Genomic DNA, 22766 nt, shown 5'->3' with positions numbered 1-22766 from the left:
CAATATTACAAATGAAGGTAGGAATAGGTATGCAACATTCTTGCTTTAAATTGGGTGCGGTTGAGAGTTGAACACAAAAGATCGCGCATTATTATGTAAGGACAGCCATGTCACAGAATACATAATAGTAGCTAAACGCTATGGCCATGTCTAACAATTACCGAACAAAGACAAATAAATGCAGCAATAAACATGCACAACGGAAGTGAAAGTAAAGGAAACAACCGCTAAGATATTACTCTGAACGTGCAATTTATTGAACAACCAATTATCCACTGAAAACAAATTGCTTACATCTAGTATAAGATTATTGTACAAATAATAAACAATTAGAAAATATCCACTTTAATCGCAACTACATTAAGTATTCAAAAAGTCCTTTTCGTTGTACAGTTTTCTCTTCTTCGTGATGTTAAAATGACCTTTCTTTTCGTTAGCTTTTGACGTTTTTCCATCGCAATACATTACTTGAAGAGTGCTTTGTTTTAAAGGTTTCTGGGAAGGAATGTAGGATTTTGGACTATCCGTGACAGAGTTAAAGTCTACAGTACAAGATGTATTGGGATAAACATCCCGTTCAACGGAATACGGTCGTTCAACTACGCTTTCATACTGAGACGGACATGTACTTTGTGCCAAGTATTTTTTGAATTGGCTCTGCTTGAGTTTCTCTTCGAGATCTTCCAATTTCTGTTGGTAGAAATAAAAATATATTTGTTAAGGTAACTAATGGAAAAATTATGAGTGTCACAACAAAATTTCAGTACCTATATAGTTAGTTAAGTATTAGCATTTTTTTGTCATAATATATTATATTATGAAGTTTATGTTAGTTACCTACGCTAAGTTATAAAGTGCCTACTTAAATGCATATTTTAAATTGGGATAAATTATGCTATCATTACCAAACATCATTCGTGCGATTTCTCGCTAAGCAATTTCATTATGCAACATCCTTTATTATCTGAAGGATAGAGATTGAATTACCGAAAAAATAACGTACACAATAATTATTGTCATGAATAATTAGCAAAATTAAAATGAATTTATTACTTAGTATGAATATTCGACTAGTCGAATTCCAAATTAACGATCAAAATTTGAACCTATGAAGTATGAACATTTATTTTATACCTATCAAGCAAAAATCTATGTTTGAAACAACTTTCAGATTTGTAAAGAAAGAAAAAATGTTGTGTGGTTTTATGAAACCACGGTAAAAGTGAAACTGTTCGAACGGTTCCGAACATTGCTTTGTGTAGCGCATGTCGCGTGACGGTCGGCGCTACACAGACCAAAAAGTTTCACTAATAATAAGAGAAATCTAGCCCCTGTAGCCCCGTCCCCATATGCAAGTAACGCACTGAAAATTTATACGACACTTCGTGAAGCAATTCGTTTTGCAATTATAATTTAGTATACAAATAATTTAGTGCCTCGGTCGCCGACACGAACACATATGTATTCAATATTATGATTACCAACACGTAATATTACGTCTCTACTGGATAAATTTACTTTATTAATTTGCATATGATTTTAATATCTTACTAATGTAATCAACTTATTTCTACACGCTATGAAGTTTTACTACTCTGTATTATCTTCATTTATAAAATGGAATAGCAGCCGAAACTCGTACAATATCACAGCAAAATATAGGTACCTAGGTAATTCAGGAATACGAAAAACTATCTAAATCCTCAATTTGTCTGTATCAATCAATTTAAAATACAGAACTGAAATTTGAAAAGAAAGTTATATCAGTTGGTAAAGAACTCAACAAGAAAGTTATTCAACGATTTACGTAAACACATTAATCATTATTATTACTTTATTAATTAAGTGCATACAAAGATTATTCAACCATATAAATTATTTTTGAATATATTTTATGGACATTATAAAAAGTAGGTAAGTATAATAAGATTAATAAAAAATCCAAGTATTTTTATTACCGTAACTAATAATATTTATTTTTTATTTAGATATTTTTTCAGCAATTATAAAATATAATCGCAAATATTCCGGAATAAATGCTTATTAAACAAAAATGGAACGCCTGCGGAATCGGAATTGTTAAATATTTGACATGTGGTAATTAGCTATTGTAATTTGATGGAATGTATGATAAAATATAACTATGTAAACAACTTTAACCAGTTTTTATAATTGTTGTACATCATCATCAACCTAAAACTTAATGGTTATTAGAGCGTATTTTCACCTGTTATTTCATGTAAGTACCTACCTAATTACACAACATTAGCAACGAAGCATTATATTTTGAATTTCTTACATTTTATGAATTATTTGTTTACTTTGCATAGAACCTAACATCATTTGTACACTTTTACTTTTAATGTATGCATAGGTAAGCATTTTTCATACACGCATGTTAGTTGTCAAGCCGAAATGGCTGAATTGTAAAAATATGTAGCCACTAGGCAGGTAACTAGTACTTAATATGTACATATTATCAAATTCAACCAGTAATTTGTGTACCTAACTTTGGGGCCGTTCAAGTATTACGTAAGCAGATTTCTTACCATTTTTTACCCCCCCGCCCCCCTTGTCATCAAAAGTAAGCAAAGCCCTTACCCCCTCCCCCTATGCTTACGTAAACATTTTTATTTTTTATAGTAATTAATGTTTTTTTATATTGTTATTTTTAAAATAGGAAAATACATGAAAATATTACGTTTAACTGATAGACATAGAGTAAATGACAAAAAAATATAATCAGAAATAAAGAACATAACTAAAGCGCGTCACACACGGTGAAGATACTATAATATTTTATCTTAAGATACGGTAATATTTTATATTATAGTACTGACCCGAAATTTTGTGGGTCATTTGTAACAGGATGGCGGTTCTACAGGGGTCTTAGTACGCAATGACAAAAAGAAAAATGATGGTCAGAACGCTGATACCGGATACCTTTAAGATACTATAATATAAAATATTACCGTATCTTAAGATAAAATATTATAGTATCTTCACCGTGTGCGACGCGCTTAACATCTATATTTATATTTACATATAATAAAATCGTAGGAAAGTCAAAACTGTACATTGAATATTTTTTTAAAAGAATACTTGATCCATGATCTATAATCGATATAGAAGCCAAAAATATAGTTTTTAGAATTTTTGTCTGTTTGTCGGTTTGTCTGTTTGTCTGTTTGTCTGTATGTATTTCCGGGCTAATCTCAGAAAGTACTGCATAGATTTACTTCAAATTTTGCATGAATATTCCTAAGAGGTCGGGTGAGGATAGTTTAAACATATTATCATGATATCACCTTCGCGGGAGGAGCTGTGAACCTATATTTTTCTTACATATTCCGTGTACTACGACAGCGTACAATCTAAAGACTCATGTTTAAATGTTGGTTTCGAGTAAGCCATGCTATTATCTAGCTTTACAAAATAAAAACTATGTCATTTACGTAATTTGGGCAGAGAAACAGTTTAATGAATTTAGTAGTATAAAGACAAATTTGAAACAGCGCCATCTATGAGATTTCGTAAAAATCAAATCAATTTACATGTTATCACTACTGAACAACTGTTGAAAATTAATAATTTAAATATAATCATGTTATTTATTTAACTCTTTAACCCATATCTTCCCTTCCCTATAAGGTGCGCTTATATTTCGTGTGAATATACTACATTTTTAAAAGTGAGGGTAGATGTTTATTATTTTAAGTCAAACTAGACACCATTACAATTAATCTAATATTGATTGTGTTCATTGGTTACATTTTTAATCTTCGTGTTTTATAAATTTATAAAGAATAGAAAAAATTCGATCACGAGGCGGGACTCGAACCCACATAATTTCGTGATCGAATGTTTCTATTCTTTATAAATTTATTATTTATAAATTTATATTTATAAAGCATTTGAATAAATAAATAAATAAATAAATAAAATTAAAATAAATGTCATAAAACCAAAAATATCAAATTCAATCTTCGTGTTTTGTGAATTTTCACCATGCGTTCCCAGAAAAGGTAAGTTGTTACTTTTATAGGTATTTATTTTTATAATGATAGCAATTCATGCTTTTTATTGGTTTTATAATGGTTTTATATTACACTTTTAGAATGAAATAATAAAATTTGAGGTGCGTTGGGAACAGTAGTTTGTTGATAAAATTTTATTTGTAAGTAGCTTTTTTTTATGGATTTACAATTATTAACGTTTGATTTTTTATTTACAGATTCAATGTTCATAAAATTATATCGCCTTTGGAAGACTATTTCTGCTGACAATTTTACAACACCACTTGGAAATTGATGATTTGATGATGAAGATAGTGGCAGCAAGGATTAAGTGGAAATTAGTAATCATCCGCTTCGTCAATTTTTGACTGAAGTTAATGTCCAACGTATGGTTCAATCATTGGAAGTATCTCGGGTAATTTTGGAGGATATTTTTCAGGAAGGAGAGGAGGGGCAGCCAACCACATATCAAACTACTACGTTTTGATTTTTATTCTGACTTTGCTGTTATCTGATTATAATATTTATCGTTATGGCTATCGAGGTACCGACCGTACTGGGATGAGAGTACATGATATTATACCTACTCATCATCCAGGATTGCTTAGAGCATTTTCACACTGAAAAAGATGTTTTCTTTGAATCGTAGTTGCTTCATTTATTTATTTTTAATCATTTTACATAATATGTTTTATATTTGCCCATTTTCATTATATTTTATAAATAAAATGGAACCAACATAACTTTGTTGTGTAGGTATCATTTCTCTATTAATAATCCGTAGGCATATTTTCCGAGCACCCCATTTAAGGTGCGGTCCTGAAATTATAAAAAGTTAATGTATACTTTTGCCTAATATAAGCTCAAGATCATTTTTAGATAAAAATAACAAAAAGAACTTATTTATTAAAATTTAGTAGATAAAAGAAATTATGTTACGATTTTATAAGAAAACACAGTATATTTATTAGGCGGCGGTGATCTCTTCCAGGCAAAAGATATTCATCAGCTCAATAAAATTGAATAGTTGTTGTTAGTTATTCTTTAAATTCACTGATTGTAATGAGCATTTCCGCATGCAAGTTGTATCGTAGTTTAGATGATATATCATAGTTTTGACACATTACAGTTCCAACAAAACCCTCAATTTCAAATTTTCACAATTAAAAATATTTCCTTTTTTCTGATGGTGTTGGCATCGAATTAAACCGCGCTGTCGTTTCGTTCACTAAAAGTGATGTTATGAGGACCGAATATGTAGCCGCCTCAACTTACGGAAACGAGAGTAACCTGCGTTGTCTGTTAGTTATTGTATAGTCGAATTTAACGTTACATGGAAATTGGAATCTAAATATATTATGTATACTTAGGTATATTAAATCTGTACATGAAATATATTTCCTAAATAACTATCACGGGGTGATTAGGGATCGACACTGATGCCAAAGAAGCAAACAGTAAAATTTTTGTCCGTATAACCGGTATAGAAACAAAAACTACTCGACGGATTTAAACGAAACTTGGTACAATTATTTTTCATATTCCTGAGCAGAGCAGTAACTCCATTTTTAAGCTTTCGTCGCGTGTGCAACCTTAATGGTTAAAGCTACACAGAAATCATGTATGAAAGAAAAGTTCTCCTTATTATATAAAAAATATCTCCCGACATCATAAATGTCTATCTTTTATGGTTGACTCACAATAACACGTGTAACTTCCGATAGCTTAGGAGTTCGAAGCTTTCTGATTATATTTGTCTATAACACTCTCAGTCCGTTTTAACTCAATTTTTATTTTCATGCATCAGTGCCACCTAAAAAATCTTTATCTCAAAATTCGAGCAAAGCTAAGAAAATGAGAAATAAGAGTTCTCAAGAATCGTTAGAGGTATACTCTAGGCCGAAAACAACACGTGTTATGCCGAGAACCTGAAACCGCTTCACAACGAGAATTGCGGCTCACAGCTGACCGCGAACGGCATGTACTATCCCGTGAGACCGAAACCTTCACTGAGAGGGTATAACGTCTCACAGCTGATCACGGCCGTCACATTTTATCTCGAGAATCTGAAACTTTTACTCAATATGAAGACCGTTTGACAAATGATAGGGTGCACCATAATATTATTCGATCTCTTGAAGATGAACATGAGCATAAGCAATGACTAGAGTAGGGACGCGAATATTACAATTAATTGAGACAAAAACGATTATTAAGTTTGTTTAATGAAAGATTAAGAATTGAAACTATTCGGTCTCTGGAAACGGACGAATAGCGAGAGGCCCCTCTTACTGCAGACAGATTTCGCATAGTCTTAATGACTTAGAGGTAAACATAGAAGATCAATCTACGAATTCGGTGGTGGGGTCCGACAAATATAAAAGTGGGTTTTCTTATAACCTCACAATTGATTACAGATCATCTTCTGTATAGGCGATATTAACGTAGTATGTTATTTTTGTAATGCTTTAAAGTGGAGTAAGGAGTCGGCTTTCGTTTGAAGATACACCGGAACCTTTGAAATCACTACTTTTAGAGGAACATGACGTGCAATCTAAACAGTTCTTAGACAATATTCGCTCTTATAGTAGTGCGTTTCAAATGATCCTTTGGTGCTCAACAATTATCAGAAGGTCCTTTCATGCTTACTTTTAAGATACAAGGTCAAGTTTACCATTTGATAGGATCCCTTTTGCCTGAAGGCCAACCTAAGTTTCTTTAAATATATTTTGTATTCGACTACAACGAATAGTCGAATACAAGAATTATCAATATTTCTCGAATTTAAAACTGAACTCATTTCACAATTTTAGAACATGTTTCATCAGGTTAATTCGTATGTATGCAGTTTTAAATCGACATTAGAAGCTTTTCCTCAAGATGGTGATATTAATATAAGATTGTTATAAATGCCGATAGACGGACGTCTATCGGCACTCAGGAACTCCCTGGGCGTGTATAACGCCCAGGCCACAGTATTACAATTTTTCCTACAGCAGGGCGACGAATGTATTTTCGCATAGCAAAGCAGGGGAACTCGCGGGGGGTCAAGTGACGCGGGCCACGTACCATTAACATGCTTAGTTTGTGGTACCGAGCGCGAAAGAAAGTCATCGTGTTTTTGTTTTGTTACTATGTAAACTAACGTAATTTAATACTTAGGTACATATTCTATAACGGTGCGCTCAAACTGTTAATCTACATTTAATTTAGATTATTATTTGAAATGCTAAGTAATGTAGAATTTAAATCACATTCCTTCATGTTTTCCTCAGATTTTCAATTTTCTCCGATTTTAAGATTTTCAGAGTGTTCAATTTTAATGTAGTTAAATTTTATAAGAGACAATTAAGAACATTCAAAAATAAAGTGTCACGTATTTTTTTTAAACGACGAATGACCTAAAACGACGTAATCGCGGACGAAGTCGCGGGCAACAGCTAGTAAAGAATATTTTCGGAACACATTAACAGTCTTCAGTCCATAAAACCTGAATCCATGATTCTAAGTTATCGTTGACATTGGATTGCTGCTCAGTGTTGTGAGTCTGCTAAATAAAACCAGCGTTTAAATATTATTGAAAGCTTTTCCCCATAGAAACCCTTCACATACAGATATTGAAAACACCGTGTATTTTGTGACTAATTGCCGGAGTCAATCTTAAGAAATAAAATATCAATCATTTACCATTTTACTTTGAGATAGGCCATCATATTTTTTTCTCATAAGTCGTTTTAATTGTTACGGAACGTAAAGAGAAACTTTGTACTTATATTTACTCACCTTGGAAAAAAAATGAAGCAGATTGGATTTATTTTTAGATGCCGCTTGCAATTCTTCTTAGATACAATAATATCCAGTTCCTTATCTGACTTTGCTTGTAATTTATAATTTCGCCAAACTTCGTTAAGTAACTTTTGTACATTTTGCACTTTCGTCCCAGTATGAGATTTTTTAAAACTTTCGAACAGTTTTTGATATAAATTGGATTTGACAAGTGAAAAGCGCACGGTAATTTCCTCCTAACCAGTTTTCAAAGCGAGTGCCTACGCATTATATGTATCATTTGCAGGAATCCCCGAAAAAACTTAAACAACTAACGATGACGTAATCATCATCTAGACCCCCCCACCCCCCATGTCATACAAAATAAGCAAAACAGAGACCCCCCCACCCCCCCTTGGTGCTTACGTAATACTTGAACGGCCCCTTTGCATACAGGTATATTCTATTAACTTGTTTACTATTCATAGTTTTCAGTTGTTAAATTCGGAAAAAATGTAACTAACCTAAGTACCCACTTAGGTAGTTGTCGTGCAGAAAGAGGGGATTAATTTCGAAAAAGTAAATATTTTCCTAAACAGATCATTTATTGGTATTACATATCAACGGATTAAAAGCAGGATTTATTAATCATATTATACAATAACTTACCCGGCGATAGGCATCGATATTGGCATCCGTTCTTGCGGCCTGCCGTGACAATTGTTCCTGCAACTGGGCTACTTGCGACGCGCTGCGTTGGATTTTTTCTTCATATTCTAATACTACTACGTTCATCTATTTTTTAATGTGTTATTAGTAAAGAATAACATCATTATTTAACTTTTTAATATCTTTGAAGGGTAAAACCGCGAAAAATTGTACATGAATTATTTTTTCAATGTTCCCATTTTATTTCTCATATGTCATCAACGTTTTTTGACAACAAGTGTTTTGTTAGATATGTAATAAAAGGTATGCTTGTGTTCTTTTAGATTATTTCATAAAACTCAATCTATCTCTTGCAGAAATATTTTATTTTATATTTTTTTTACTGGCTCCACTTTTCTGTCCATATAAAAAATATTTGTCCACCTAACACCCTTGTGACAAAAACTGATAACCCCTACGAAATGGTATGACTGACTCGCATTTTTATGAAAAATTTAAGTTATTCGGTTCTTATTCAACATGTACATAAAAATCTTTTAATGCACAAGGTCTTAATCGATTTTTTATTATTATTTTAAAAACTGTCCACTTTTTTTATACATGTGTAACGTCACGTATGTAACGTCTCTAACTGCCATACTATAAGAATTATTATCAGAATCCTTCTCTTATTTTATTGAGTGGCAACACTATTTGGCATGCTGGCAACATTTAAAAAACAAAAGCAGCCATTTTTTTTTTGAGAGAAATGGTGTTTTGTGTTGATGTGAGATTTGTCGCTCGAAAAAAGGGTATTTAAAGTGTTCGATTGCGAGGTAAGTATATATATTCTGTCTTATTATTATAAATCTTTACGTAGGTTTACTATAAAACTAAAGAATAAGACTACTTCGTGGTTCTTAGCATTCACAATCGAGTAGTAATTTTAGTTTAAGGTTATGTCGCCCGCATTTTTTGTCATGATTGTAACGATGTGTAACGAAATGTGTTACGTTACAGTCATGACATGTTGTTAGGCTTAGAACACATAGGTCTATTAAAAAATTGCGCGAAAAAAGGACGATAATATTTTCAAATCTAAACGGCTGAACGAATTTTGATGTGCAAGATATCATTGGATTGGTCTTTATCTATAGTTTTCCATTACCTTAATATGTTTTACCTGATTGTACAAAAAAAAGAATAAAATAAAATAATTAATAAAAAAAATAAAAAACTGACACTGCAAATTCATAACACGCAGTCGGAGGCTATATAAGATGTATAGAATGGGTAGAGGCCAGTAATATTTTGTAGCCGTGTAGCCTCCGACTGCGTGTTATGAATTTGCAGTGTCAGTCGGGTTTTTTTTAATTTTTTTTATTAATTATTTTTTAAATGAGAAAATCAAATTACAGATGGCGTTGACGAATGCCGAAAGGCAAAAGAAAATATCGAGAGAAGTTACAAGTTCAAAATCCCGAGTTATATAAAGAACTACAAACGAAAAATGCAGAAAGGAATAAAAAGCGGAAAAAATATCAATTTTTTTCAATACAATTTTGATTTATGCATCTTTTTGTTTTAATTCATTTTATGATATGAATTGGTTTTACCTACCTATATCTCCATTTTTTCCTGTCGTGTGAGTGTAAGACACCGTGTCGACGTTAACTTTTTAATGCTAGGAAGAAAAGATAACTGATATATTATGTACTAAGCTTTATAATGGTCATGTAAGTAACATTCAGTCATGTATGTAACGTTTGTTATGATGTCATGAATGTAACGGGACAATTTTTCGCGGTTATACCCTGAAATAACTTTGTAGAGTCTTATTTTAAGTGGAAGATAAGTGGTTAACTGATGATGTCTATACTAACATTGCTAAATTGAAGAGTTTGTTTTTTATCAAGAAGTCATACAGCATACTACAAATAACAGGAGTGGAGCTGCAGTAGAAAAAAAATGTTGGGGGAAAACCTTCATGTTTAGAGAAGACGAATACCAAATACCAAGTTTCATCCAGGGTCAACTAGTAGGTACTTATACTAAATATATTAATTATTAAAGTTTATTGTTTATTGTTATTGTTTATTAAGTATTTACTACCACAGAATAATAACTAGTAACTACTGAGAGTAACTAGCTTTCAGGTGCATGATATTATTGCATGATTAATTTGCTGACAAACAGAAAACTCACTTTATCTCTATGCTCTGTTTCCATGTCACTGATTCTACTCCGCAACTCTTCAACCACACACGTTACCTGAGCCAATTGTGTGTCAGAATCGATTTGCAACTGTTGAACTATTCCGAAAAAAAAGAAACATATTTATTTCTTAACGTATGATTTAAAATTTAAATATTTCGATATGTTTTCTATTAGTTACCTAGACTAGATATAGTCAGGTATAATATTTCTATACCGATCTACATAAGAAATCCTGGGACCTGGGCTATGGAACTTGTGGAAGTACGAAATTAAACAAAACATAGAAAAGTGGGTAACTAGATAGGTATACCTTTTTGTTCATTCTCATTTATTATTTCGTTAATCCGTTTTTCCTGTGCATGATGTAATTCTGTTAGTGCATCGTCATGCTTTCTTATAATATTATTCTTTTCCTGTAAAATGCATGTTGAAGTATTAATAATAATTAATATTCATATTTTTAATAAGACGTAACTAACTACCACAGTAATTTTTTTAAATGTACTTACTTTTTCCAAAGACGAAATACAAGAATCTTTCGAGATTATTTCCTCTTTTAATTTTTTTACATCACGTCTAAGATAAACCAACTGTGACACAGTCTCCTGCAAATTGGCTATCATTTCACGCGATGTAATTAAATGATAACGGTGAGATTTTTCTAACTCTCGTGCTTCTGTTAAATCGGTTTCTAATTTTATGTTTATTTCACGTAGTTTTTTACACTCCTCCCTTTCATTTGAAAAGTCCTATATTTTAAATTGATTTATTTATAAGATTATTAATTAAACGGGGAAACAAACTTAATTAATTAAATTAGGCATCCTTACGATTTTAGTTTTTGATAAGTTTTTTATCATAACTTCTAGCCGCTCATTAAAACTAACTCTATCTTCTTTTAGGTTTTCATCCATTTTATTATAAATTATAAAAAAATATGTTCTTTAAAGTACTAATTAGAAATATACATCTCAATTATTAATATCAAAATCCACAAATTCAAGACAGATTCACATTTTCCGGTTTGAAGTTACCGCCAAAATATAAATGGAATACAGATAAAAAATGTTTGTCAACACAGGTAACCGATACCACAGAATAAAAACTAGTTGCCGATACGAAGTCGAATGTATTGTTCTAAATATGTATTTAAAAATTAAGACACATTCAAATTTATAATTATTAAGATATATAACTAGTTAGGTAATTCATTGGTATCTATTTATATTTATTAAGACCTGACTATTTTTATAATGTACTTATACCTTTATGTTCTTATTAATCACAGGTCACAGTCATAGCCTCCTATGCATTTTTTAATAAACTAAAAGTTCAGGTAGCTTGTTATAATAGTAGGCATTCAGATAATAACATGCTATTTCAACATTTTGCCAAATTATATCTAGATCCATTTACCCATGGGCCATGTGGAATGTATAAAAAATAACCATCCATTATCAAAACTGGTCTATCACAGTGGTCTATATTATATAATTTGAGTAGATAATAAAATCAATATAATAAATCGCAGTACAAGAAAAAAATAATATACATTGGTGATTAAAGTCTAATTTATTATATTCAAATAGCAGAGCTTGGATTTAAATTGGGCATGTTTTACCTTATTCAACAGTTTGTGGTAAAATGAAAAGAAAATATATATTTTTTTACAAGTATGTATAATATTTTAAATACAAAAATTATTCAACTTGTAACATGAGTTTTGATTCTTGTAATGTAGCCTTCAATTTAAAAGGCTTATTTAAATTTTCTATATTAAATTCTTCCCTTGCAAATTCCTCACCATCAGGATCTGCGTGTAGTGTAAAACTCATATTTTTTACATCATTACTTGAATCTATATCACATGAATACTGGCTAAATGGTGCTGTGCCTTCTTTAAACAATTTAACAGTTTGATTTAAATACTTCAGATATATATCTTTTCCCAAAAATTCAACCTCAGTATTGACATCTGTTAGCGATGAATTTGGAAAGTCCAATATAAGGCCAGCATGCTTTGCACAGCCCACAGCTATTACTTCATCAGGGTTGATACCGGATAAAACCTCAGCATTTGGCAACAAATTGGCGATTGCGGACTGAAGCTTGGGAATCTTCATACTTCCACCGCATAATACAATTTTACTTATTGTTCCATCAAAACTCTCAATAACTTTTTGTACTGGCTCTATATAAGCAGATATTTTTGAGGATAATATATTCTCAAATCTAGCCCTTGTAACATTCTGGCTGCAATCAACACCTTCTACCAATGACTCAATGAAAACATGAGCTGAATTTAATGTAGAGAGCACATGCTTGCAATTGTCAGCATGAGTTAAAAGTTTTGCCATGGCTCTACGGCTTTCCTGTGGGTCCAATTTCCATTTTTGCCTAAATTCTTGAGCAATATAGTCTGCCAAGTCTTTTGTCAAACTTTGTCCACCGAGATCTGATCTAAATATATTTTTCTCTATACTAATGAAACCTCCTGATACTTTGATGATTGATGCTGCACATGTAGAACCCCCAAGTCTATAAACTAACACATTCACATCTTCGGGGCTCTCTTCAATATTGTAAGCTAAGAGTGCAGCAGCTGGTTCGCTTATAACTTGTAAGACATCAAAACCTGCTAATTCTGCGCATTTCGTCAATCTTTCTCGGCTGGCATGAGACCAGTGTAGTGGGGCAGCTAGCACTAATTTCAAATCTCCTTCATCTTTTACGGAATGACTAGCAATTGTAAAAAGTTTTGCATATATTTTTGTTGCTATATTATCTGGGTTGGAAAATAATTTAGTTTCACTTGTTTCAAATTCATAGACTAACTTTTCCTCATTTTGTATATGACATGACGATGAAGATTCAACAAACTTTAAATCTTCTTCAACCCAATCACAGTTCATAAGCCTTTTGTTATGTTTGATGATTGATTTTGAAGATGCCTGTCCTGATATCGCCGGTAATCCTACCTCCCATTCTGAACCATTAAGAGCTACAATTGCTGGTGTAACTCTATCTCCAGCATCATTAGCAAGAACAGAAGAGGTGCCATTGTTGAAGGCTGCTAAACACCCGGAAATATTTCCTAAATGTATACCGTAAGCCACCGCCATATTATTGAGATAATTACATGAAATGCTTTGAATATTGAAAAAGAAACTTAACTGAATTTATAAACTGAAAACTATGTAGCTATTAAATCATATAATTTTACTAAAATTCGATAACCTCAATGCTCAATAAGAAACAATGCTTTATTCTTGAATCGACAGCTGTCAGTCTGTCAGATTGAATCTGTCAGTTGTCTATTGAATTTGACAGAGATCGTGACAAATAATTTTTTTACATTGCCATTTAAAATATTTCCATTTAATTTTCCTTACGGTGGGTTTACATCAAACAATCATAGAGCTAGAAGAACATAGAATACAAGAGCATTCTTTCGTGATCTTTTAGTTTAAACAAACGAAAACTCGTATTCAGTGTTGTTCAGTATTAGAACATTGCATAGAATCTTTTCGAATGCACTAAGAACAACGAAAGAATGCTCAACGCCTGTTTACAATAATTTGACATAGTGAGAGTAGATTGAGCATTCGCTCGTCTGATGTAAATCGACCTTTACAAATTGTAAATACAAAAAAACATTGTCCTTGCAGTGTAAAAATATCAAAACTTAATTATTTTCACTTGAGAAAGGAATGCCGAAATATTATGCAGGTAGATATTGAATTAATGCCTTCGCCAAATTAATGATTTTGAGTGCGACATAAAATTTATTTATCAGACATCGATTAATGAACTAACAACAAATTGTATCCGAAAAAAAGGAGTATGCGAGCGGACGAACGAAGTACAATAAAACGCACTAGATGACGCTGTATTAGTATTCAGAATAAAACAAGCAATATAGTGAGTTTCATGTTTTAACCCATATTCAAACGCGAGCCTGTGGAGGAGCTAACAAAAAAGTAATATACGTTCCTGGGTAATTTTGGGTCGTAGATTTCAAAAATACACACAAAAAAGGGGTTAGTGGGGGGGAAGTACCCTTTTTTCGGTGGGAAGTATATATCCCGTCATCTGTTCTCTCTTGTAAAAAGTTTGGAAAGGTGGGAACTATAGCTCCCAGTGTCCAATCCAGACATCAATATTTTAAAACACTAGTTAGTTGCCCTGACTCCACTTGTGAATTTAATGTTATCGTAAAAAATTATAAAGATCAAGTTTTTTAATAAAGGAGGTGAAAGTACTCATCAATGCAAGTTTCTTTTACTGAGGGAAGAATTCGGGAATTGAAAAATGAATGACTTCAACATAAAAATGGCATTTTTCTAAAACAAAATAAAAACAATAGGTAAATACTAATGTATTGAGTTAAGATTTCTAATTATCTGATCAGGAAATAACGAATAACAATAAATAAGTAGCTTATACCAACTAAAAAAGATTTTTTAGACACACAGATTTTATATATAGAATTTCCGAATGTCGTGTGCAGTGACGAACACTGGGATGATATCTTCCCACATAAAGACTTAATTTCAATCGACTCTACCAAGCAGAGGCGGCTCGCCCTAAGGAGCGCTGGTGCAGTGAACTCCCATAAATAATTATAATAAAATCATACTCCTTAATTTAATTATTAACATTAATTATTACTATTTAAAATCAATCGTAATCTTTAAAACTACTGTTAATACCAATGAATATATCCATCATTCCATCATCCCATACACCTGTATAATACCTACTGTATTATGTAACGCGCGAAGCGGTGCGCTCACGATTGCGCTCCAATGAAAAAAGATTTAGTACATTTCCTAATACGAAATCCAATAGGAGTGAAAGAGAGGGTTTTGCCAGAGCCCTGCGCGTGAAACAAAAGATTTTCTATGGAAAAGTAGCAAAATTCGGTGCGCCGCACCCGCAAACGTTGCCGGTTCGTTTTTACCGCCCGGCAGGACAGCGATTGCGACGTTGCCAGTTGCTACGTCTATTAATATAAACAAACACTCGACTCTCGAGTCAACTTCAATGCACGCGGCGCGATTCATGCAATTTTCTAATTAAAATTATAAAATACGTGTTGAAATAGCCTGTACTTATCAGTATTACTTGTGAGTGTTAAAATGAACAATAATTATAATGTGGCGTTCATTAAAAAGTGTGATAAAACGTTACAAATTCGGCTTGAATGTAAAGCTAAGGGACCGCCACGGCCTGAACTTGATCTTACGCAAAAATGTACGACAAAAACGAAAACATATACGCGTGTGTTTAAATCTGAACAATATGTAAAAAAAACCGTGGTTGTGTGGTTGTGATGAAAGCAACAACAGATATTTACGAATGTCTTGTCGCTTTAAGTTATAGATATTTTTGCACACCAAAAAGAAAGACGTATGTAGGTATTTCCTTTATAAGTAATTTTTTTGATAAATGTACTGCTTTACACCATGTATTTTCAGTGTTTTATTTCAAGTGAACACCCATAAAATTTTGTCACGAGCCGCCTCTGCTACCAAGGTATATACGAAAGATTCTGGGCATATTTTTACGTTTCACGCAACCGTAATATAGTCTAGTTTACATAGCTAGAACTCAAATCTACTTATCTAATTTTTTTTGAGCACTACACCAAAAACTAAAAAATAACGGTCGTTTTCGGCTGCAAAATCACGTCACCTAACTTTGACGTGTGTTTACCATGACATGTAATAATTCTCTGAAAAGTGTTTCCATGAAAAAAAGTTCTCTAAAATGTTAAGATTGCGTAGATAAATATTACACTGCATTAGGTTTAAGCATATAAAAATAAAACACGATTTACTTCAATCTGAGACGTGGGAAGTATAGCTCCCAGCGTTTTAATAAGGGTTAAGGTAGATAGAAAATTATTTATATAAGTGGTATGAAAAACCAAAATAATCTCTACCTAGATTGGTCATAATGTTTTTGTTGTGCGATTAAACATACATAGTTCATAAGTATATAACATTTAACAAAGTAAATTTTACTCTCAAAATACTTTTACAATCAGTATTTAGAGTGGGACGCCACTTAAAAGGATAATCTTGTAATTTTGCTATTGGCATGAACGCGACCGAAATTTCAAATCCGCTAACAATTTTAAATCCACCCAGATATCTGGATTACATCCACGAAAACGATGGTGTTATTTAAAGCCAACCACTTAGAAACTTTTTTAAATGTATTATTGTTTCATAGGTTTTCGTCATTATTTCGAAATTAAGGTTGGTTTCAGAAAAAAATAAAATGTGTGTATAATAAAAAAAAATAAAATAAAAACCTGTACTACTAGGTACTTGTAGATATTCGTAAAGCGTATTGTACTAAGTTCATATTTATAAAAAAATATGCCATGAATCCTCCTTCATTTCATTTACTATATAAATAAAGAATACATAAGTAGCCATAAATTAGATAATAAATCATTACATAGTATAAAACAAAGTTGCTTTCTCTGTCCCTATGTCCCTTTGTATGCTTAAATCTTTAAAACTACGCAACGGATTTTGATGCGGTTTTTTTGATAGATAGAGTGATTCAAGAGGAAGGTTTTAGTATATAATTTATTATGTTTTGGATAAAGCGGGCGAAGCCGCGGGCGGAAAGCTAGTTATTGATAAAAGGAAAATGTGACGTAAGGCGTTACCGGATTCAATGACACGTTCCCTGAGGGTTCAGACCACGTGCCCATCTCCCCGGAATGTTTCGCAACTGATCAAATTTTGATTATTAAAATATATTGAATGAATCGTGATTGAATCGAACTTGAAAACAACAATTTAATAAAAAAAAAGTATCATATTAAAAGGAAGTAATTTTTGTTTATTTGTTTTATTTTTATTGAAGTGAAACTTCTTTATCGGGGTTGGAAAAAAATTTAGTGTAACATTTTTTCGTTACGCGTGACATTTTTCCGTTACGCGCCATCTTTTTCTTATCCCTACCACGCGTGATTCGACGTATTTCTGTAAAGTTGCATATATATTAAATTATTAAGCTATTGCATAGCTTCTATCGCGGGCCTTGAGCGCGGGGACCGAATCGAGAAATTCCGTAACGAAAAAATCTCACGCTCCCCACTCCGACGGGCTTGGAGGTGTGGCTTGAAGGCATGCTATGCAATAGCCAAAGAATATACTACTCTCTAACGAGAGGCAATAGCTTTACCGCGGCAGTCCCCGAGTGCCACACGTCTTTTTATTTTTTGAAAAATAAGGTCATAAAGAAGTTTCATTTCTTACGTGTGTACCTACACTAGTACACGCAAACATTTTTTTTTCGCGTATCTAGGTACTCACTGTTCTGGTGAATAAACAAAAGAAAATTGTTTTTTAATAATATGCAAACAGCTGGTTCTGACACATTAGTTTGTTTCAGAAAACATCATTAAATCGGTATATCAAAGGCTCCTTTGAGTTTGAGCGCTAACCTCAAATATTTAGGTATTTGTCACCTGTAAAGATATACCATCTGTATAAAATATGCTTTAAAATCGTTTAAAATACTACGGAATATGTTAATATTTTGTATTTCTTCGTTATTTTATTTAAAAGACAAGGTCATTTTAAGTGAATTAAAAAAATCCCTATTCATCCTAAGTATATTTTAAATTCTCAATTTCAAGAACCTAAGCCTTCATTTACATAGGATGCTCGACCCTTCAATCTTAAAACCGATTTATATACTGATTAACTTTCCTCTCAATTGCAAATTAAGGGTCAACTGGTCTCTACGAAGTCCTAATCTAATAATTGATAATTTTAATATTATAAAAATTAATTTAATTGAAACGAAATTGAAAAGCAAATTAAAGAAACATTATAAATGAATCTATACGTACTAAATACCTACTAATATTATAAAGCTGAACAGTTTGTAGTTCCTCGATGAATGGGCTATCTAATACCGAAAGAATTTTTCAAATCGGACCAGCGGTTCCCGAGATTAGCGCGTTCAAACAAACAAACTCTTCAGCTTTATAATATGTATTATGTATTAGATTATAGATCTGAAGAGTTTGTTTGGTATTTTTAAGCATAATAATCGATGTGGATTAATTTAACAAACAACGGTCATTTTTTTGTTTTTGAATAAGTCAGTTGCTCAGTAGGTACCTAATTAACGAGACCTTAATTTTATACGCCCACATCCTATTACGGCTTAATAAATAGAGAATGTAAATACGACTTGTGTCAGTAATTAAATTGTATCATTTGATCTTCGGTTACTAACGAGATTGAGATCATGGCAATAAATATGTATTCTAAATATTTAACTTCGGTCTTGAGTACCTAAATCTATTAATATGTAACTACTTAGATTATTTTATGGAAAACTAAGCCCTATAGTGTTCCGGTACCTAGTATACCTAATTGTGACTAGATTCAATTGCCAAAAGGGCTAGTTATGCAAGTATTTAAAAATTAGTATTGACGGTGACATAATTAGTATTATGATTATAATAAAATTATTATGTTGAGGAAAATTATACCACGGCGTCTTGCCATATGGCATAGCAACCTATAGTTATCAGATTCCCAACATGTTTTGCAATTCCTGGAAAATGTATTGTAAATAATATTTATGAACCATCGTTGGTTTTTTATTCTATGTCTGTGACGTCAAAATCTAAACAAATCTTTTAAGGATACTTATTAACGCTATTATCTTAAAGTAACCACTTAACATGAAGCTCGTGCCTTAATAATATTAATTAATGATCTTCCCCTTGTTAAAAACTCCCTAATCAACAAAATGGCGTTGTGGGCCTGTTGATTGACATGCTTTTATAATTTATATATATCGCATTTTAAAACGGGATTAGCATTATTTATATTTGATTGGGTACATACAATATTTTCTTATGGAAGTTAAGTACCTACGGTACCTACTTATTTTTATGTCACCTTAATCTAGGGTATTCTTAACACAAATCTCTATATTTTTTAATTCGATACCTATTATGTATTTACTTATTTTTTGTGTTACGAAAGAATAATACATTTTTTAATTAATAATTCATTTTCTTTAGAATCCAAAAATAAAAGATGCAGACATCGAAAGGAATATTAAGATTGTTATACAATATCGACATTGATTATATCACGAAAATCTATCCTGTTGGACTCCTTATCTCATACGTGAGATAGCGGTTGTCTTAGTTTCCTTGGTATTAGAGAATGTGCCCATATAATATTTTGGTTCAATATCTTGGGAATCAACTAAGTCAACCCTCCCTCGACGAAAGCTCATTTCGTAGATACAATTAAGTTTGTTATTTATTTCTTCTACTTATTCAATTTAATCAGATATTAATTTGTAGGATAGGAAATTTTTCATAATATGTAATAGGAGAATTATAAAATGTTGTCACTAGTAATTTATTTTACCTGGAATTATTATTGTATGTATGTATTATAATATTTTTTTTATTGTATAATACATATATTATACTACTCTTTGTTAGCTAGAAATATGTACTGACAATTAATGTTAATGGCTTAGCTAATGGAGGTTTGATTGTAGGTAGGTACTCCCCAATTTATGTTCATAAAGAATGCTGCATAGCTCTTAGTGCCCCTCTAGAATTACATATTTTGACAAAATGGGTAGGTAATAGAAATATATTTTACTATTAAAAGTTTTATTTACCTTTAAAATATAAAACACATACATAAAAATAAATATCTGCATTGTGGAGTCTCATTTTCGCTTTTCTTTTATAAACCAATACATAGTCCTTTGAGTGTATCGTGGGCAATGTTTTACTTTATTTCAATATACAATAAAATATCTTTTAAGGTATCCATAGAAAGCATTGAGCGAGCCCTCTTCAGCTATACGACTGAATGAAATTGCGTGTTCACGGTTTCGCTGAAAGCCAAGCGCTTCAGACCCTTTCGAGTGTGCGTTCGAGCCTTAATGTCTTCATTTTTTATATCTTTCCATTTCATATTTCTATATAGTACTCACGCGAACCTTGAAAGTTCTTCCGAACTTGCGTTGCGTGCGAACAGCGTGATCGCATTGAAATTAATCCTAACTTTTACTTCAATCTTCAATATGTAAGAGATCATTATACGGTATTACCCTTTAGGTTTTATTTTCACAAAAGCCTTGGCTTGGTAAAAGGTTATTAACAAGTGCAATAAAAGCTCTATGCTAGATTTAACAGATGTAGTTTAAATAGGTACACTCCCTGTTATTTAATGAAACTTCATCAAATTATAAAATATATATGATATTTATATGCGCCGTGAAGGTATTTCTAAACTCGCATCAATTTTCTTTGAAATTGCTGAAGTGCAGAGTAATTTTCACTTTTATTTTAGCCAGAAAGGCTTATTTTAAAGCAATCTGCAGTTTCAATCCTTTTGAGGGTGGAAACATGACGATATTAATGGCATGACTTGATACTATAATATCTTCTAATCTGCTTTTTATTTTTAAAATAATATTATGGTTTTTATTACATTAAAAATGTTGTATAACTTTGATATGAATTATGAATGAATGAATTATGAACATACCTTTTGTCATTAGCCTTGCTAGGTACCATTTTGAGAAATTAAGAAAATTGCGTGCTTATTACATATTAGGTACTATACCTATATCTATTCATAATCATAGGTACCAAATTGTAAATTAAGATCCAATTCAAACGAGGACATTTATTGCAATCGAAACTATAATTAATATGTTAAATTGATCTTATTGAGACATGTGCCGTAAGTCGAATAAAAATTATTTCTAAATAATAAGTGTTTTATCAACAGTCTTTCAGATCACGAGTCTATCGATTCTCTTACACAACTTTGTTGTTGATTTAACGTCGGATCGATCTTTCGTCCCCACGGATTGTAAAACCAGTAAAACTAGAGCTACGCTTTAAAAATATATTTTATACTTAATATTATGAGTCTTATTTATGTAGCAGGTAGATACTAAAGAGATATGATTAGAAACACATTGGTGACTGTTACAAATATTATATCTAACTCCTTAAAATATAGTATTTAAAAAAGTTATTTTGTTTTGTTTATACTTCTATAAAGGTGTGGGTTCCATGTATATGGTGGGTTCCATAGTGGAAACCACAGATCACAGAAACTTATGGTGGAAACGAATTATTAAAGTTGGCAGACTTCTGTAAAGCAGCTTAAGTAGAGCTCGAATACACCTACACTTTAATATTATTTTACAATGAAATACAGAAAATACTTTATTTTGAGATTTTTCATGGAAACAATTGATTGATAGTGTTCCATTCCCTGTTGAAAAGTGATAAAAATTGACGCGGTAGGTAATTGGTACAGCCAATAATAAATCTTTCCACTTTTATAGAAAGTTGTAAGAAAAATTTCAACAAAATTAAACTTTGAATATTCAATTTTAAATTAATTGGGAATTAAACAAACTCGAGAGATTTTTCATGATCTATGTACCTATGAACTTACTTTACTTTGTTCTTTACTCAATCATTTGACACGGTCAAACTATTGAGAGTATATTGTAATAATATGTTTAAGTATTTATTTGTCATTGTCTAATTCCTCAGGTACTTTGACTTTGTTTGTCTAGCAAATAAAATCTATATTCTATTTAAGTGAATCGAATATAGATTTTGAGTGGGCGTTATGAATAGAGAGAGGAAAAACACCGGGGTGACAGGATTAATAATGTTTATTGACCTCCGAGCTTGAAGAAATTATTAGACTAGATGTGCCCCGTGGTTACAGCTACGGTTACAACCACGGGCAAAAACTTTCATCCCCTACTTTATTAATAAATATCAAATTTTTGGTCTTCGCTGTAGATCGGTGGAGTGTATAAATATATGTATATATGAAAGTACATTCATAAAGACATCTTACAGATAAATTATAGATTAATTACATATATGTGTGTAACATCTGTTTAACAAATCCAGATTAGCTGACATCTCAAAGTAAAACCCAAACAGCTGTGGCCTGTGGTTAAGCGTTGATTGTTAACACAATATATCCCTACATTATACTTCCACTTGGAAACGATTACCTATAATATTATCTCTTGAGAGATAAACTTCTTATGAATCGC

At 31.8% G+C, this 22766-nt stretch overlaps 2 protein-coding genes across 2 annotated transcripts; both read right to left on the bottom strand.

The window, feature by feature from the left end:
• Positions 1–359: 359 nt before the first annotated feature.
• Positions 360–11681, bottom strand: LOC149905938 (uncharacterized). The gene is made up of 6 exons (XM_090105069.1): positions 11477–11681; positions 11156–11395; positions 10957–11059; positions 10635–10741; positions 8451–8576; positions 360–690 (listed from the first exon to the last, which is right to left on the bottom strand). The coding sequence occupies exons 1-6, from the start codon at positions 11558–11560 to the stop codon at positions 361–363; spliced, it is 990 nt and encodes a 329-aa protein (XP_089961195.1). The 5' UTR covers positions 11561–11681; the 3' UTR covers position 360.
• A 625-nt stretch (positions 11682–12306) lies between these two features.
• LOC149905937 (heat shock 70 kDa protein 14-like) lies at positions 12307–13939 on the bottom strand. The gene has a single exon (XM_090105467.1). It carries the CDS (start codon positions 13766–13768, stop codon positions 12347–12349), a length of 1422 nt encoding a protein of 473 aa, XP_089961593.1. The 5' UTR covers positions 13769–13939; the 3' UTR covers positions 12307–12346.
• Positions 13940–22766: the final 8827 nt, after the last annotated feature.

Source organism: Colias eurytheme, chromosome 9 (assembly GCF_061535395.1).
Source record: "Colias eurytheme isolate Ceu_HAF_F1 chromosome 9, ilColEury1 Martin Lab GWU primary, whole genome shotgun sequence".
Taxonomy (NCBI): domain Eukaryota; kingdom Metazoa; phylum Arthropoda; class Insecta; order Lepidoptera; family Pieridae; genus Colias; species Colias eurytheme.
This window is presented reverse-complemented; position numbering and strand designations above follow the sequence as displayed.